The sequence below is a fragment of the Pelodiscus sinensis genome, chromosome 6 (assembly GCF_052426305.1).
Source record: "Pelodiscus sinensis isolate ZL-2025 chromosome 6, ASM5242630v1, whole genome shotgun sequence".
In the NCBI taxonomy this organism is placed as follows: domain Eukaryota; kingdom Metazoa; phylum Chordata; order Testudines; family Trionychidae; genus Pelodiscus; species Pelodiscus sinensis.
The window spans coordinates 32,517,985-32,535,264 of NC_143057.1; the positions used below are offsets into that span (position 1 = coordinate 32,517,985).

A 17,280-nucleotide genomic window follows, 5' to 3' on the forward strand; every position below is an offset into this window, starting at 1 on the left:
CATTTTGCCTGGGCTGGGATTGCTGTGCTTTCCTGTAAAGCATGTGGGGTTGGCCACTCTAAGGGTATGTCTACACTACAGCACTAATTCAAACTAACTTAATTCTAATTAATTAATTCGAAATAAGCTAATTCGAATTAGTGCATCTAGACCGAAAAACTAATTCAAATTAGCGTTTTGCTAATTCAAACTAGCATGTCCACATTGAGTGGACCCTGAACTGAAGTTAAGGCTGGCCAGAACCAGTGCCGGCAGGGCATCAGGTTAGGACTTAGAGTGTGGAGCTGCTGCCGAGGGCTAGCCGAGGGCTGTGCTTAAAGGGACCCGACTCCCACCCCGGACAGACAGTTCTCAGGGTTACCCCCTTGCTTGTCTACCTCAATGAGGGACAGCAAAGCAGTCCTGTCTTGGAGTGCCCTGAGTGCCCACACTTGGCACATCACAGCACTCAGCCATCATCCCGGCTGCACTTGCCGCAGGCTGCCATCTGTGAGGGTAAATCGGGGGGCTGTCAGGATCCAGGAGGCCCTGCAGGAGAGCTTCCATCCTGAGGAACCCGCAGAGCCACCCCAGTCCTCCCCATTGGGGGCTCATGCCCCATTCCTTCCTCATCTCCTTCCACTTACCCCTCCCTAACCCCCCTTCCTGATGTAAAAAAATAAAGGACACCTGTGTTCAAAAATAGAAACTCTCTTTATTTAACAAAACTGGGGGTGGGGGGGGGGGATTAACCTCTGGGGAGACTGGGGAAAGGAGGTGGGAGAGGGGAAGAGAGAGGGTGGGAGAGGGGAAGGGGAAACCTGGGAGGAGGGAGCTGGAAGGGGGAAACCAGGGGAAGAAGGAGGAGGGGAAGTATAAAACTATGGTAAGCCATATCTTCAGTACTGTGTACAGATGTGGTCTCCTCACCTCAAAAAAGATGTTTTGGCCTTGGAAAGGGTTCAGAAAAGGGCAACTAAAATGATTAGGGGTTTGGAACAGGTCTATATGAAGAGAGGCTAAAGAGAGTGGGACTTTTCAGCTTAGAAAAGAGGAGACTGAGGGGGGGAATATGATAGAGGTCTATAAAATCATGAGTGGTGTGGGGAGCGGGCATAAAGAAAAGTTCTTCATGAGTTCCCATAATAGAAGGACTAGAGGACACCACAGGAAAGGAATGGGTAGCAGGCTTCAAACTAATAACAGAAAGTTCTTCTTCACAAAGCAAATAGTCAACCTGTGGAACGGTGTCCCTGGCCTCTGTTTGTGGAAGTGCCCAGTGCAGAGATTGTGGACTTTGGAGGCCTCCCCCCAAACCTGGATGAGGTCTACGATCTCTGCACTAGACCAGGTGGGCGCCCGCCTCTTGCAGCCCCAGGCAGGCTCCTGGGAGCTGCCAGCCTGGTCCTGGGAAGAGGCGGAAGGCTGGGTGGCAGTGGGTGGCTGGCTCATGCCATGCCAGGTGCAGGGTCTGCTGGCTGGGTGCTGGCAGGCTTGCACCTGGCACAGGCACCGTAGCCAGACCGTGCCCCTTTAAGGGCTCCGGGGCCGGGAGGGAGGCAGAAGAGTTTCCCTGGCTTGGCCCAGAGTGGCCACCAGGGCAAGCTGGGAAGGGCTGGCCTCCCACTAGTTTGAATTAAGTGGCTACACAGCCCTTAATTCGAACTACTTAATTCGAACTAGACGTTTGTCCTCGTAGAATGAGGTTTACCTAGTTCGAATTAAGCACTCCACTAGTTCGAATTAAGTTCGAACTAGCGGTTTGTATGTGTTGCGCCTATGAAAGTTAATTCGAACTAACGGCTGTTAGTTCGAATTAACTTTGTAGTGTAGACATACCCTAAGTGCTGGCCTACACTAGGGCTTTATTTTGAAATAACCCCCCTCAGGTCAAATGCAGGGCAAGTGGGAATGGTTAAATTTACTGTGTTCCCTCTGGAGCATCTGAATGGAACAATTCTATGGGTCTGCCAGTGGAACTTAAGGATACCTCACAGCAGCTGAAGGGAGGAGAGGAGACAGTAGGGGTGAATTTTTCCTTCAGTGCTAGTCTGGCCTAGGGAGATACCCCTGGCACCTATTTGTATCATGGAATGAATCAAGCCCCAGTGGCAGTATCTGCAGACTCTCTATTAACATTCCCATAAATCACTGACTCTCTGCACATTATTTATTGTTTCTCCTCCATGTGTGATTGCACAATCCTCCCTGGTCTTCTGAGGGACTCATCTGGATGAATTTTAAGGTTCTTCTTCATTATATAAATGGTGCCGCTAGGAAGAGATGTTGTCCTGAAAGTAGATATTCCCCTCAATGCCACCATGTCCCATAGAGTTTGAATTTATCTTTATTTCCTCCAGAGACTACATCCCCTGCCCAATGCCCTTCCATACAATGGCCAGCCTTCCAACCAAAGGAAACCACTGCAGACCACAACTGGATCATTATGAAGTCAGGCAGGGCATGTCTACAACAAAATGCATATAAAAATATTCCCTATGTTTATTCCTTTTATTAAGGAAGGCCACAATTGCTGTTATCTGCTAATGTACAAATGTGCTAAGTGTGATAATGTGTCACAGACACAATGCATGGTGGCTAAGTAATTCATTTTTATGGATTATGTGTTGTGTTTCCTCTAACATGCTTTTAAATATAGGTGGGTTTCTGCTGAAATAAACAATGGAGAAGGTTTGCATAGATTTTTGGGGGGGGATGGGTGGGGAGGGATGTGGTATCTTGCACATCAAAGTCACTCATTCAAATCACAAATTCACCACTAATGCATCTGAAAACCATTAGTATCTGAGGGTTGTTGTAAAGCTTATGTGAACTGAGTTTGGTCTGTCTACTGAAAAGGTCTCCATATCATAGAACTATACCTCCAGTCGCCCCGACTGGCTCTTCCACCAGCTTTGTCGAAAACTGAATGAACGTGGAGACTGGATAACGTTCTCTTTGCTCCCCGCCCTGGAGTGTGGAAGCTGAGTCTGCTGTTTCCCCCACAATGTGTTCAGTAGAGCAGGAACTGCAGTTTCCAGGGCTTTCATTCTGGCTCTTTTCATGGGCATTAAAGCACAGTTTTAAAAAGGAAGCCTGAAGCAAGTCATTCTTCAAGCAGCAGGGATAAAACAGCCATGGAAATCATGTGATGGAATCTGTGAATCTGTAGATTACATGCCCCTTCTAAGACCAAATCCTTGGCCTCATTGAAGTCAATTGCAGAGCTCCCCTTGAGTTCCCTGGGATTAGGATTTTACCCTAAATATTTTTGTTTTAAAGAGAATGAAACAGACACTTGTGACACACACTTGTCAGGGATGATCTAGACGGTGCTTGATCCTGGCGTGAGGGCAGGGGACTGGACTTGATGATCTCTCGAGGTCCCTTCCAGCTCTATGATTCTATGAAAGGGTAGTTACTAGTCAAGGGACACTGTTTCAAGGGACACTGGTAAGAGACAAGGCACTCAAACACAACTGGATCTCTCAATTTTTATTTGAAACTTACCTTTAATTATTGCAAAATAGAATAGCAACACTCAGTACTTTTACCCTTTACACAGTTTAGCTCTTAAAGATGCACACCCTATTTCATTTTTGCAAGGGAGGGCATGGAGATTGTTCACCAGGGTCAGTAAGGGTTTCTAATCAAATTCTGTGTGGAACTAACAGCTCACCATTGTGAGGACGGGGTTAAAAATCTAGTCCTAATTAACCATTGTAGATTTTCCAACTTATTTCTTCAACTAGTGGACCTGTTGTGCAGCACCACACAACATGAAACACTTTGACAGTCAAACACAGTGCATACAGTGCAAACTGTATGCTGCATATTTGTAGGTTTCACCTCTTTTTTATTACCTGAGGTTTTTGTTAGTTGGCTGCAAATGATAAACCTCTTCAAGCTGGATTGTGGGGAGAGTGGAGTCAGTGGATTCTGAATGTGATACTTAGATCATTTTTCAGAGCAGGGTGCTAAAAACAATAATAGAAGCACAATGTTGTGGCATTCCAAGAATCCATAGTTACCAGGCTGTGGGAAATTAACTTTCTGTTTAGTTTGTAACTGTTTCAAAGCAATTTAATTAAAGGAAAGCCACTGTCAGGAGGCATGTATTGGCTTTTAATTTAATAGATTGTTTACTCATTTGCTTCAGATGCTTTGGCTTCCTGATGCACAGAGAAACCACCCTTGGAATATTGAATTTTGCAGGCAGTGAGAGGGGGCAGAGGAAATATTCTTACAGCGCTATAGTTTGTTTTTACAAATCAGTACAAATATCAGTGTTTGTTTAATTCATCCCTCTTCCTATCCTGCTAGGAATTGGGGGATTTGCCACAAATAACTCAAAAACACTCCAACTTTGCCACACATGTGTGTCCTGCTGTTGATGTAAGTGCTAGGGGAACATGCACATTTTCAGAATGGCAAGATTGGAAATGTCCATGAAGGGTCAAAATGCTTTCAATTCTTCAACAAAATTAAAAACAAGTGAACCAGCAATCCATCAGCCTGACTATCATTTATGCTTACACTGCAAAGCAGTGTGCAGGGCCTTTGTGTAAATGAGGATCATGCTCCATAAATTTTAAAGAAATTCCACTGTCCTTTCTGAAATGCTTTGACCAGGCATGACTCTGAAAACAAAGTACGAAGGAGAAAACTTGGTTTATTATTTTTAAAAACTGGTATTTTATTCACAGAGCATACAGCCTTTTATTGAAAGTATTGTTTCTATGTCTCACAGTCATGTTAATGTTTTACAAAAAATTACCAAGAAGATGTAAAATTGAATTATACCATGAAATCCTGGGTTTTTTAAAATAAAAGCAGCATTATTATTTCAACAGTTCTTAATTTAAAAGGGAAAGAATTAAGGGAATTCGTGTGGTCAATAAGACTGAATGTGTGGATTTGAAAAATAGAAGTTCTTTAATTCAAAATTTATTTTTGACACTGTCTCACTACAGGCATTAAACAAATCACTTCATATTGCTCTCTCTCTCTTTGTTTCCCATCTGTAAAATGGGAATCATAATACTTGCTTATGTCATAGAGGTATTCTGAAGATCTGAATGTGCAAAGCACTATTTATTTATTATAAATATTTAAGTGCTAATTATGGTTATGTCTTAAAACCTCACAAAGTTAAAATGCATTGTGGGAAATCCTCACAGAGCAGTCCCTGTAGTTTTCTGAGAGCTTTCTATGGCTACATCTATACTACAGTGGAAATCAACACTTTTGAGACTAAGCCATCAGCAGTCAATTTAGTGGGTCTAGTGAAGACCCACCAAATCAACTGCAGATTGTTCTCCTGTTGCTCCTCCCACCCATGGTGTAGATCCCACAATAACTTGACCTAAGATATGTCAACTTATGTCGAATTTCTACGGTAGTGTAGACAGAAGCTAAAAGAGCACTGTTTACTTAAGAGTTGCATTACTTATAATTTACATCTCTACTGTTAATTGTCAATTTTACTGAACATGACACTGGTTAAAAATCTTAGTCTCCCAGAGGAATAGCTCACATATTGAACAAAAACAACTCTTAAAAGAGCTATCTTTGAGGATAGGCAAGTTTATACAGAAATTGCTGCTTGCTTGTTGTTTCTTGGCTTTCAAGCTTCGCTGTGAGAAGACGTGTAAGAAACAGTCCTTTCCATTTAAAAAAACTGCACATAGGTTGCTGTGGTACAGGGAGTCTAAATGAGTAAATTTACTGTAAACATTACACATCTTTCCTAAGGCTCCAATTCAGTAAAGCACTTTACACACATTTAAATTCTTCCCTATTTAGGACAGCACTTCAGTGGCATTCAATTTTCAGATTATACAGCTGTCCTGAGGGTCATGCATAAGTGCTGTCCAGAATAGGGACCTATCTGGTAAACAGTCCCCTGTGTCCATTAAGCACGCTGAGCTGAGTCTCCGGACACATACTCAACCCCCTGGAAGTTCTAGTGCTCTGTAAACGATTGACTTCTGCACAGTAAAGTCAATTGTTCAATTGTTTATCTCTTATAATTCTCTGAACAATATTTTACAATAAATACTAAAGCAGCCTAAGTCAACTCCCTTTTCACCATCTTTCCTGCTCAATCCCCATACTTCTTTGGTTCTGTACACTACGTTTAACACTCAGTGTGAACTGGCAAGAACATGTGCATGTTACATTGCTAGAAGAGTTTCCCAATTTGCACTGCATTGGAGTATCCTCTCATAGCCGATCCACAGCAAATAGATTTCTGTCTTCTGAAGCAGACAGTCCTTAGATGTTCTGTGAAGAGTGGGCTTCATGTTTCTTAAAACTAGAGTTACGAAAAGAGTCCCTGAAATGAAATAAATCCATAACTAAAACATGGAATTGTCAATATTTTAATACCCAATAAATATATTTGACTCTTTTTCCTTGATGCACATAAGCGGTGTTGAAAAAAAACAACATATCCAAAGGTATATAGTGTCACACAGTTTGTATCTGGATCCTGGATCTGCAACATAACATGCAGTCCTGAAGTGAAATGATCACACTTATTTCATGATCTACAAGTGCTGGAATGTGCATACATTGATATAGATCAGTGTTTCCCAAATGGTGCTCCATGTAACCCTGGGGTTCTGCGAAAAAATTCTGCTCCCCCGCCCCCTGCAGAACCCGTAGGCAGCTCCCATTGGGGCTTTGCCGGAGAGGACAGGCTTCTGGGGGCATGCGGCTCTGGCAGCTCCACTACGCACTGTGACTGCCCCACCCCCGCGCATGGCGTGGACCCTCCTCACCCTGCCGGACTGCCCTAGCCTGGTGCCTTGCAGCTGCCGCCGCCTCATGTGCACGCAGAAGTGCTTATAGTGGCTGGGAGGGGTTGGGGGAGAAGTGGCCCAGGGCCAAGGAGCCGCTCTCGGACCTCGGCATGTTTTTTTACCTGCTGCCTGCGTGGAACCTGGTTTGGGCTCTGCTTCGCCCCCCCACTTGGGGTGCACTCATGCTCTGCTGCCCTCCCCCCCACCTGGGGTGCGCTCGGGCTCTGCTGCCTCCCTCCTCGGGCATGCTCGGGCTCGCTGCCCCCATGTGCTGCTGCTCTCTCTCCCCTGGGCCCCTCTCCAGCCTGCTGGGGAAGTGGCAGAGTTTGATTTGGCGGGGACGGGGTTTCTACACCCTCCCCTCCACCGCCCTGCCAGTGGGAAGCATGACCTAGTGCTGCAGCTGCACTGGTTTCCCCACTGCATGGGCGGGGGGGAGGGGAGAGAGACTGAGCTCCCTCCCTTCCCCCCCCCCCCCCAGGAACAAGAGCATGCTGCCTAGAGGCTTTCCCTGCTGCAGCAGGGAGCCAAGCCAGGTAAGCGTCCCCCCTCTTGCCCAAACCCCATACCCATATCCCCCTCACTCCCCTCCCCCCCCACCAAGAGCCCGCATTCCCAGCTGGCTCTGGAACCCTGCCCCAAGTCTCCTCTTGAACTCTCCCTTCTGGCCAGTCACCCTGCCCCAAGACCCCTCTTGTACCCTCCCTCTTGGCCTGACACCCTGCCCCAAGTCCCCCTCTTGGCCAGACAACTCTGCCCCAAGCTTTCTCCTGTACTCTTCTTCCTGGCCAGCACATTGCAGATCATCTTTGTGATTTATACACAAACATCATGAAGTATTTTCCAACCATAAATGACAACAATAACTGGATTTGAAATCCATTAAGTATAACAGGAAAGCCAGTCAGTTTTTCTATGCAAGATTATGAAAACCTAATCGAAATCACTTCAGATGGCCAATTAATACAAAAATTTAAAGACGTTTCTCTGATTCCATTTTGGGGTGGCTTATGTCAAGAATATTCAGCTTTATCAAGACGTGCAATTCGTCAACTGCTAACCTTCACCAGTACATACTTGTGTGAAACTGGGTTCTCGACTTATGCAACAACAAAAACAAAATACAGAAATTGACCGAATGCAGCGCCAGATATACAAATCCAACTTTTTAGTATTAAACAAAATATTTAAAAAATTTGCCAAGAAAAGAAGAAAAACCACTCTTCACATTGAAAACTGCCAATAGAATTCATATTAGTTTTTTAGCTTTATTTTTTGTACTCATTAAATGTGATTCTTTTTAAAAAATATGTACAACTAAACTAAATGTTGACCTCATGACCTTTTTTAGCATTTGTTCATTATTATTATCCTTACTTATTGGGGGGGAGAGAGGAGAAGGTGTCATGGCACTCAGGTCTGGCATTTTTTTTTTCCTCAAGACATTTTCCCGTAGGGGTTCCTCGAAATTCTTCCGAGTTTAAAAGGGTTCCGTGGCCAAATAAAATTGGGAAACACGGCTTTAAACCAACTTTAAAATGAATTCTTATATTAGTGTAAAAATTCTATTCCTCCTTCATCTTGTGGTGCAACAGTTGAGCAGCACAATTCATATTTGATTCTGTTTAATTTAGGGCTGTGCCTCAGAAGCAAAGGAAAACACTGTCTCACCTCTCACCAATAAAGAGGCACTTTTTTTGTTCACATACAAACAGCACCCAGGGCCTTAGTTGTACCTGGTTGTACTGCGAACTTTCACAATAGGTTTATACAGCTCTGGGATTTTCCTCTCAATCATCGGCCTAAGGTTCTCCTTCAGCTTGTTATAGTTCTTTTTGAGCTCCAGCTGGTACTCCCGCTGATCTGCAGTAATAAGGCGCTTGTTTTTCTCCACGGCTTCACCACATCTGTTCTCAAAGTAAAGATTTAAAAACACATTGGTTAATTCTGACAAACACTTTAAAATTGTATGACAGTGAGTGTGTGTTAGTAAAGCAAGATTTCGGATGTTCAGATTATGTGCTGCCAGACCCATTGCAGTCCATTCATCAGGTATTAAAACTACACGAGGGAAATGAGCACATTTCAATAACCTCTGTGACACAGCATTACATTTGTGGAGTAAATGGATGCAGCTCCATTGAAAGTCGGTGAAGTTTGCACCTTCCTGCATCAGGTATGAATGTGGCTAGTACATGTCCCTCAAAAGCCTCTCTGTTGCCTCAATGTGGATGCATATGTGAGTAGATGGTTATGCATGGGACTATGAGAGCATGCAGAAGAAGATCTGCATGAATAAAGAGCAGTATACTCTCAGAGCAAGGGTGCACATCTGCAAATGTGCCTGCCACGCAGGAGTGGTTGAAAGCTTTGTCACGGAGCAGTTTCTGCAGAAAAAGCTGAGTCAACAAAACTGAGACAAGAATAGGAATCTATCAATTTAAACAAAAGTTAACAGAAATTATCGAAGTACTTCATTTCACATTTCTAAAACATAAAAGTTCTTTGGAATATCAAGGAGATATTTTTTACCCACTGCCTCTTCTTGTTCCTCCCCTTCCACTCCCATTCGCCCCCCCCCCCCACCAGCTCCCATTCTCCTCTATTTATTTTAGTCCTGGACATCCAACACTTTGGTCATCTGAAGTGGGCTGTGCCCACGAAAGCTCATGACACCATCTACATGTTTTGTTAGTCTATAAAGTGCTACCCAACTATTTGTTGGTTTTTTATATACAGTGTGAAAATCTAGCTCCTGATGTTTACTGCATGGATTTGTATTAGTAGTGACAGTAACATAGCTACAGTTCCACACGCTAGCACAACTTATCTTCAATTAGTTTTCCATTCACTCACCTCATGATAAATTCCTTGAAGCATAATCTCAGCTTGTTGTGATGTCTGTAAAGTTTTGGGTCAGCTGGAATTTCTGCCAGGAACACTTGGGCTACCTCTAGTGGTCCCTTATAGGAATAACACAGTATAATATTACTAAGACCAAATTTTCTACATAACCGAAAAGGAAGCACAAAACTGATTTATTTGGTTAGGGTGTGGTTGGGTGGGGTTGTTTTTAACTTCACAGCTGGAGTGACCAAAAAAAAATGTTTATACTGTAGCAGGAAGATGCCCTATTTAAAGGTTTTTCCTGAATGTGTTTGTGTTGCATTAACCCCTGTTTTCTCACCTCCCTTTCTTTAACAATCAATGCTCAGAAGACCAACATACTTCTGTTCTGTTCTACTTTTGTGTATCATCCCCTATTGCCAGTTATTCTACCACAGAAAGAAAATAGATAAAAAGGAACAGGCAGGGACTTCCCTACAAACAAACTGTTTTACATGGAAGATGCCTGGCTATCACAGGGATGGGTGACAATACAAAACTCAAAAGCATGAAAAGTACACTTTGTCCCCAGTACAAAACAGCATGTTCCTATAATGAGTTCAATCTGGTGGAGGTTTGGGTTGAAGAAGGAGGACTAGGGTCTAATTAAGCAGGGGTAATCAATTATTTTTTTGTCAGGATCCAAATTTCTTGGTCAAGGTATAGTAAAAGTCCAGACTCCAGAGAAAACATTACAAAAATTATTACATGATGATGATAATAAGTAAATAAAAAGACCATGCTGTTTGTTCAAAGCATTGGGTAGTCCGGATTTGGCACACAGTCCACCTATTGACTACCCCTGGATTTGGGGAACTAAGCTCTGCAGAGGTATGTTTAGGGCCTTACTTTTTCCTTCTTATTTTGTCTTCGCAGTGTTCAGTTTTTATTAAAGTGTGTATTGTAATAAACGTCAGTTGGGTGATATGTTGGGGAGGGGAGGGGAGATAAGTGATTTCTTACATGCTAAGAGTTCTGGAATTCTGGTGACCCCACAGAAGATAGATTTACTCATTGAGAAGTCCCTTAAATGACTAAAGTTGTTGGGATGGTTAGTACTCCTGTGAAAGATGAGTCAACTCAGTATGAGTAACTGCATAGAGCTTCAAATGCATATCCACGTTTTAGCCATGGTCTCTGAATCCACTGCAACCTCAAAATTGGGCAGTAAATGTAATGGGAACAGGCGGGTGTGAGAAATTCAATTCTTTTTGCTTCAAACTGGGATAAAAAAACCCAGCAGAGTGGACTGTCTCTTAATATTTTAGCATTTCTGTTTTAGGTCAAAACGAGGAAATGTAGAGATTTACAAAAATAAATCTGGGAGAATAAAAAATTACCCTGATATTTTTTTCAATGGGTAGCCGAGTTAGTCTGTACCTGGAAAAACTTTTAAAAAAACCCAAATAGTTTAGTAACACAAAACATGCAGATGAAATCATGAGCTTTCAAGGGCACAACCCACTTCATGATACTGTCTACATGTTTTGTTAGTCTTGAAGGTGACGCTAGACTATTAATTGTTTTTTAAGTTTTTCCTGATTTTTCTGAATTTCAGAAACAAAGTGAAGGTTTAGGTTTAGGTTGGTCAACTCTAGAGGCTAGTCAACAAAGATGAGCCACAATGGGCAGAGTTCAAAGGGGAATCTGCAACTAATCAGCCTGATTAAAAGTGCTCTCATCAGTAAAGGACAAAAAGAGGTAGAAAAAAGCACACAAGAGGAGGGGTGGGTGAAGAAGCAAAGCCAAAGGCTGTTCAGAAGATACATTATTTTTGGTGAGTTTGACCTTTACCTGATTTACAGTAGCTCCAACAGAACCCTGTAGCACCATCTGGAGCATTTTGGCATCTGGTGGCTCCTGGTTGGTTGCAACAGCCAGTTCTAGTGTCTTTTTCTGCATGTCTTCAATAGCAACTTCAATTGGGGTTAAAGTGTACTAAAACATATGGACAGTTGAATTATTATCTGAGTAATAGATGTAGTAGAGCTGATACAGGCATTGCAGTTGTTTTGGGTTGGATCACAGTCAGGATGGCAAACCCAGGAATATCTCTCAAACCAGATCTGATCTCTGTAAATTCTGAGTTAAATCCATATACCATTAAAGTCAATGAAAAGATCTCAGTAAGATTTAGCTCCAGTCCTATATCTGCCATAATTTTAGGTTATTATCTTTCAGGCTAAAACAGTCATTGAGTTTCCTACTTTTACAATGCTGCTTCTATAAGGAACTCCCTCCCAACTCTACATCAGGTTTCTGATGGACATGAATGCATAGCTGAAAATTGGACTCTTCTCTCTTTCCTGTCACTCTGCTGTTATCCTTGCTGTTGGGATCCTAGGTGGAACACATGTCTCCCCAATAGTGTTCCCAGCAAGCTATGTGTGTGTGTGGCCACTCAGGAGAGATTCAAATGCTGCCCCGCTGATGAGCAGAGCACTCAGAGCTAGGTATGAGGAGAGGTTAAAGCGACTGGGACTTTTCAGTTTAGAAAACAGGAGACTGAGGGGGGATATGATAGAGGTCTATAAAATCATGAGTGGTGTGGAGAGGGCGGATAAAGAAAAGTTATTTATTAGTTCCCTAAATAGAAGAACTAGAGGACACCAAATGAAATTAATGGGGAGCAGGTTTAAAACTAATAAAAGAAAGTTCTTCTTCACACAGCGTATAGTCAACCTGTGGAACTCCTTGCCAGAGGAGGCTGTGAAGGCTAGGACTATAAGGGTATGTCTACACTACCACCCTAGTTTGAACTAGGGTGGTAATGTAGGCAAGCGGAGTTGCAAATGAAGCCCGGGATTTGAATTTCTGCACTAACGGACATTTAAAAATGGCGGCGCCCGGCGAGATGCAAATGAAGCCCGGGAAATTCAAATCCCGAGCTTCATTTGCAACTCCGCTTGCCTACATTACCACCCTAGTTCAAACTAGGGTGGTAGTGTAGACATACCCTAATAGAGTTTAAAGAGAAGCTAGGTAATTTCATGAAGGTTAGGTCCATAAAAGGTTATTAGCCAGGGAATAAAATGGTGTCCTTGGCCTCTGTCTGTCAGAGGCTGGAGAAGGATGGCAGGAGACAAATCGCTTGATCATTGTCTTCGGTCCACCCTCTCTGGGGCACCTGGTGCTGGCCACTGTCGGCAGACAGGATACTGGGCTAGATGGACCTTTGGTCTGACCCAGTACGGACGTTCTTATGTAGGTTTTGTGTTTCTATCCGTGGTGCACATTCACACATGCCTTGCTGTACATAAAAAATTATTCTGCACATGGATGGATTCCTACAGAAGCCAGCAGGAACGTACATTATGCATCCATTAACTTGATCTATGGCATTTCTATAGCACCAGTCCATGTAGAATTTAACATCATCCCTTTCCCAACCGTGCCTTCAAGCCCTGTCTAATGACTGAGCACCATACTCAGATTCACATCTCTGACAAAGACACCATTTACCTCTTCCTTTTGAATGACACCGATTCTGGTTTTGACATAGGGAAAAGCATGCATTGTGGTCAGGATGGTGTTCCTCTTGTACTGCTCGCTCAGATCACCCCGGGGGCGTCCATCCAGGGTGAAAGGGGTGGTGTACATGAAACGCCGGAGATTGAAGTTCTTTTCAAAGTAGGTCACCCTGTCTTTCATCTCATACTCATCAAAATAGGGCTCCACAAATGTAATTTGTATGTAGGCCTGGAAGAGAGGGAAAGAAGAATCTTTGTTTTAGTGCCAAGACAAATGACTGTGGAATAAATGGAATGCATGAAATATCACATTGCTCAAAGTGAGGTGGCATGCATGAGGAGAACACGCAGGCAGTGCTCTCTCACACAGCAAGATATCTCTGATTCTGAATTAGTTGCAACGACTTCACGTTGTCCAGGACCTACTCAGTATGCTGTATTTCCACTTTTCTTTCCCCCATTTTACATCTGTACCGCTCCCTTAAAGTAATTTGTTACTGACTTCGTTTAAGTCAGCAGGGTTTCACAAGTGTATATACAGTGCTTAAGTCTTGCCTCACTGAAGTTGGAATGGTATGAGAGCAGAATTTGGTCCACTAGGTGTTTAACCATTTGATTGAAACTTAGCGAAGAAAATTAACATGTTGGCCTCTAAGCAGTAACTGTGTTTTTTCCAACTAAGACTGCCCATGGATTGACTTTATTTTAGAGTGTGGGAGGAGAGAGAAGTACTAAAGAAACCGACATTGAGAACAGACAACACAAGTCTTATTTTTCGCTTGTGTACCTTTTTTGCTGACATCAGCTCAATATAAACTAAGCAAACCAAGCATAGGAGAAAAGGGGAAAAAAGAAAAATGTAAAAAAAAATTAAAGGAGGGAGGGATAGGGAAAGTGATAAGGATTGCCTATCATCCTCATAGACTTATTCCAAACTCGCTGCAGATTCAATACCAGGTGAACTCCAGTGTCTTCATCTTCATAGTGCCAAACAGAAAAGTATCTGGCTGTCTCACTCCAAGCTCAAGTCTTATCTGTGTGTCTTATGTATTTATATGGTACATCACTCTAGCATCTGACCACCTAGCAGTCTTTAATCTATTTATCAATACAACACTCCTATGCAATACAGAAATAGTACCATCCCCATTGTACAAACAGCGACTTGATAGACACCATGAGGCTAAGTGACTTGCCCAGAGTCACACAGGAAATCTGTGTCACAGCAGGGCTTTGGAAATCTGGGTTTGAATCCCTAAGTGAGTGCCCGAGCCATTGGAGCATCCTTCTTCTCCTCAGGTGACAACTGCCTCCCCGGTTTGTTTTATAATGATAGCCCTGAACATCACACACACACTTTTTGATAGCTGTGCTAATACCATTCCTACCTTATTGGGATCCAGTTTTCCTCTGTCTACAGGAGCGGAGTCTTTAATCACCTGCACAGCATCCTCCCCAAAACACTGGCCATAAAACCCCTGGAAAGGAAAAATAATTATTCAAAGGCGATTTTACCTCTCTATAATGGAATGCAAATAATCTGTGCTGCTCTGATTAACAAAGAGTTGTGATAAGTTCTGGATTGATTGAATGGAATAAATACACTATCCTGAGGGTTAAAGTCTACAGAGGCCCTGACACCTTAATGAAGATTCAGCAGTGAATTGTCAGGTAATAGGCAGAGTGCCATTAAAGGAGGCAAAAAAAGTGAAAAATCTGTCATTGATGACCCAAGCAAAAGTTCAAAAGGATGCAAAACAAAACTTGTATCCCCTCAGGTTAACTCGATAAATTCCTTATACAGGGAGGGACATCAACAACCTCAGGACATAGGACTGCAGGTATTAAAAATTCTGACATTCTTCCTTCTGTAGAAGTGGTAGTAATCCAAAGTATCAGACTGATTGAATGATCTGAAAAATCAACTTGACTGATGTTTGTACATCACCACCATCTATAGCTTCTGTGCTGTGACTTCTTTATTCACCCAGCTGCTGTCTTAGAAAACATAACACAAAGCAGGAAATTACAGAACTATGATTTCTTTACCTCTAGTCTGTGAGAAATCTCAGGAAGTTTAGTAATTGCAGGCTCTTTATAAACAAACTCCAGTTCATCTAGGTCCCCGAATTTGGATCCATAGAAACCAACACGGAAGTAAGTTCCAAACATTCGCTTTTGACCCTGATTGATAAAAGAAGGGGAAAAAATACTCAATTAGCTTTTCCCCCTTAAATATAATCCAATTTTGATGCCTTATTCATCTGATTTATACCTGAGGTACTCCTCTGACCTTAAGCGTGTCCAGATTTCAGAGCAACAGGGTTAACATAGCACCATTCAGTTGCCTATTTAGTGTATTTATGAAAAAAAACCTATAAATTTGTCTCAAAGTTTAGGCTTTGCATGAACTCACTTTTGCAAATCTAAAACCACAGAAATTTAAAAAAAATCAGTGGAAGAATTTTAAACACACACATTATTCAACCTTCAAGTCTTTGCAACTCACAAAACTTTGAAAAGTAATAGAGAGTTAGCTGTGGTAGTCTGATCTTGGTAAAACAAAAGGAAAAATAATTATGTAGCACTTAAACTATCTTGTTAGACTTTAATTAGGTGATGAGCTTTCGTGGGGCAGACCCACTTCTTCAGATCATATTCTGGGGTCTGCCCCACGAAAGCTCATCACCCAATAAACTATCTTGTTAGTCTTTAAAGTGCTACATATTTTTTTCCTTTTGTTTTCACAAGACTTTGTAATGCTGTAAAATCCACGAGAACTTAAAAGTGACTAGAAATGAAACTGACTAATCTATTTTCATTGTCCAAACTAAGAGAAATATAGAAACAGCATGAATAGTGAAAAGTAGATTAGGTTTTACAATTCTTATGTTTTTGTAATATAAGGTACTAGTAAAAACGTCAAGAAAATTGTTTTTTCTTTTTGAATGTGTGGCCAAATGTAATCTTCCCTGCTTTCACATGGTCTAAATTTAACCTGTGATTTTTTTTAACCCTATGTGTTCCTTTAAAATATTATGAATTTTCTGTTAATCTCTTTTTATAGATGTTGTTTATAATCCTCTCCCATTTCTCCATGTTTCTGAGAGTCATTATATTTTTCTTCAGTATAGATTGTCCTTAACAGGCAAGATCTAATTTACAATAACATGTAGTCCAAAGCAGATGGAAACTCAGGTTAGAGAAAAGAAATGCTCCTGTTTGGCATGTATGGTCTTATCTTCATTATCCATAAACAAACACCGCAGCCCAGCAACACACGACTTGCTCATAGAGAAGCAGCAGCAGCAGGTACCTTATTAATAATGCTGTCAAAGGCTTTTTGAAGCTTGCTGTGAGTAGAAGTAAGCTTCCTGAAGTCTCGATGTGCTTCCAGTATGGGGATGACAATTTTGTAGACCTCGTTCACGGTTTCATACAATCCTCCCTTGTAAGTGGGAATAAAAAAAGGAAAGAAATTGAGTTTTCATACATGATATAAAGAGATTGGATCACTATGGGGATAGAAGGACAAGAGCTATTTTATTAGCTAATTTTTCTGATATGCCTGTTTTAGCTTTTAAAAAAAAGTAAAGTGATTATGGGTCTATGGGTATATAATTATAATACCATGTATTAATATGTATACATGTAATGAATCGGATGGAGTTTAACTACATGAGTCCTCTTAAAGTAAATGTGAATTGTGAGACTAAACTCTAACTGAGAATCCATGAGTAACTCTTAGAATCTGTAGTCTGTGCAGTAATATGAAGATCTTATTTCAAATTTACTCTATCAGGATAATACCCAGAGGGTATTACCCAGATTAATACCTGAGATAATACCCAGAGGACTCAGTTAATTACTTGTGCAAACCAGACTGCAAGCCCCAAGCAGTGATCAGTCTGCCTGAATTTGGGGCATAGCTGCTTGCAATCCCACCCTTTAGAAGTGGGCATGGCCTACCTCTGAGAGTCAGGACCACCTGTCCTGAGCAGACTGTACCAGTGGGGATCCCACAGGAGTCTCCTCTGAATCTTGCCATTCCCCACCATTGCCTTCCCCCCTAAGAGCACAACAACTGAACAGGAGTGAGTCTGATTCAATAGCCAAACTCATCCCTGGCCTAACTTCCA

General features: G+C 42.1%; 1 protein-coding gene across 2 annotated transcripts in view; it reads right to left on the bottom strand.

Annotated features, from left to right (window-relative positions):
- Nucleotides 1–2,686: 2,686 nt before the first annotated feature.
- DOCK8 (dedicator of cytokinesis 8) overlaps nt 2,687–17,280 on the bottom strand; it is a 148,720-nt gene continuing 134,126 nt past the window's right edge. For both annotated transcript variants that reach the window (XM_075931670.2, XM_075931671.2), the window contains 8 exons: nt 16,458–16,589; nt 15,191–15,325; nt 14,530–14,619; nt 13,134–13,370; nt 11,466–11,609; nt 9,642–9,748; nt 8,522–8,692; nt 2,687–6,316 (listed from right to left, as the gene is read on the bottom strand). In XM_075931670.2, the coding sequence (XP_075787785.2) occupies nt 6,256–6,316; nt 8,522–8,692; nt 9,642–9,748; nt 11,466–11,609; nt 13,134–13,370; nt 14,530–14,619; nt 15,191–15,325; nt 16,458–16,589 (1,077 nt within the window). In that variant the 3' untranslated portion in view covers nt 2,687–6,255. The remainder of the gene's footprint in view (nt 6,317–8,521; nt 8,693–9,641; nt 9,749–11,465; nt 11,610–13,133; nt 13,371–14,529; nt 14,620–15,190; nt 15,326–16,457; nt 16,590–17,280) is intronic.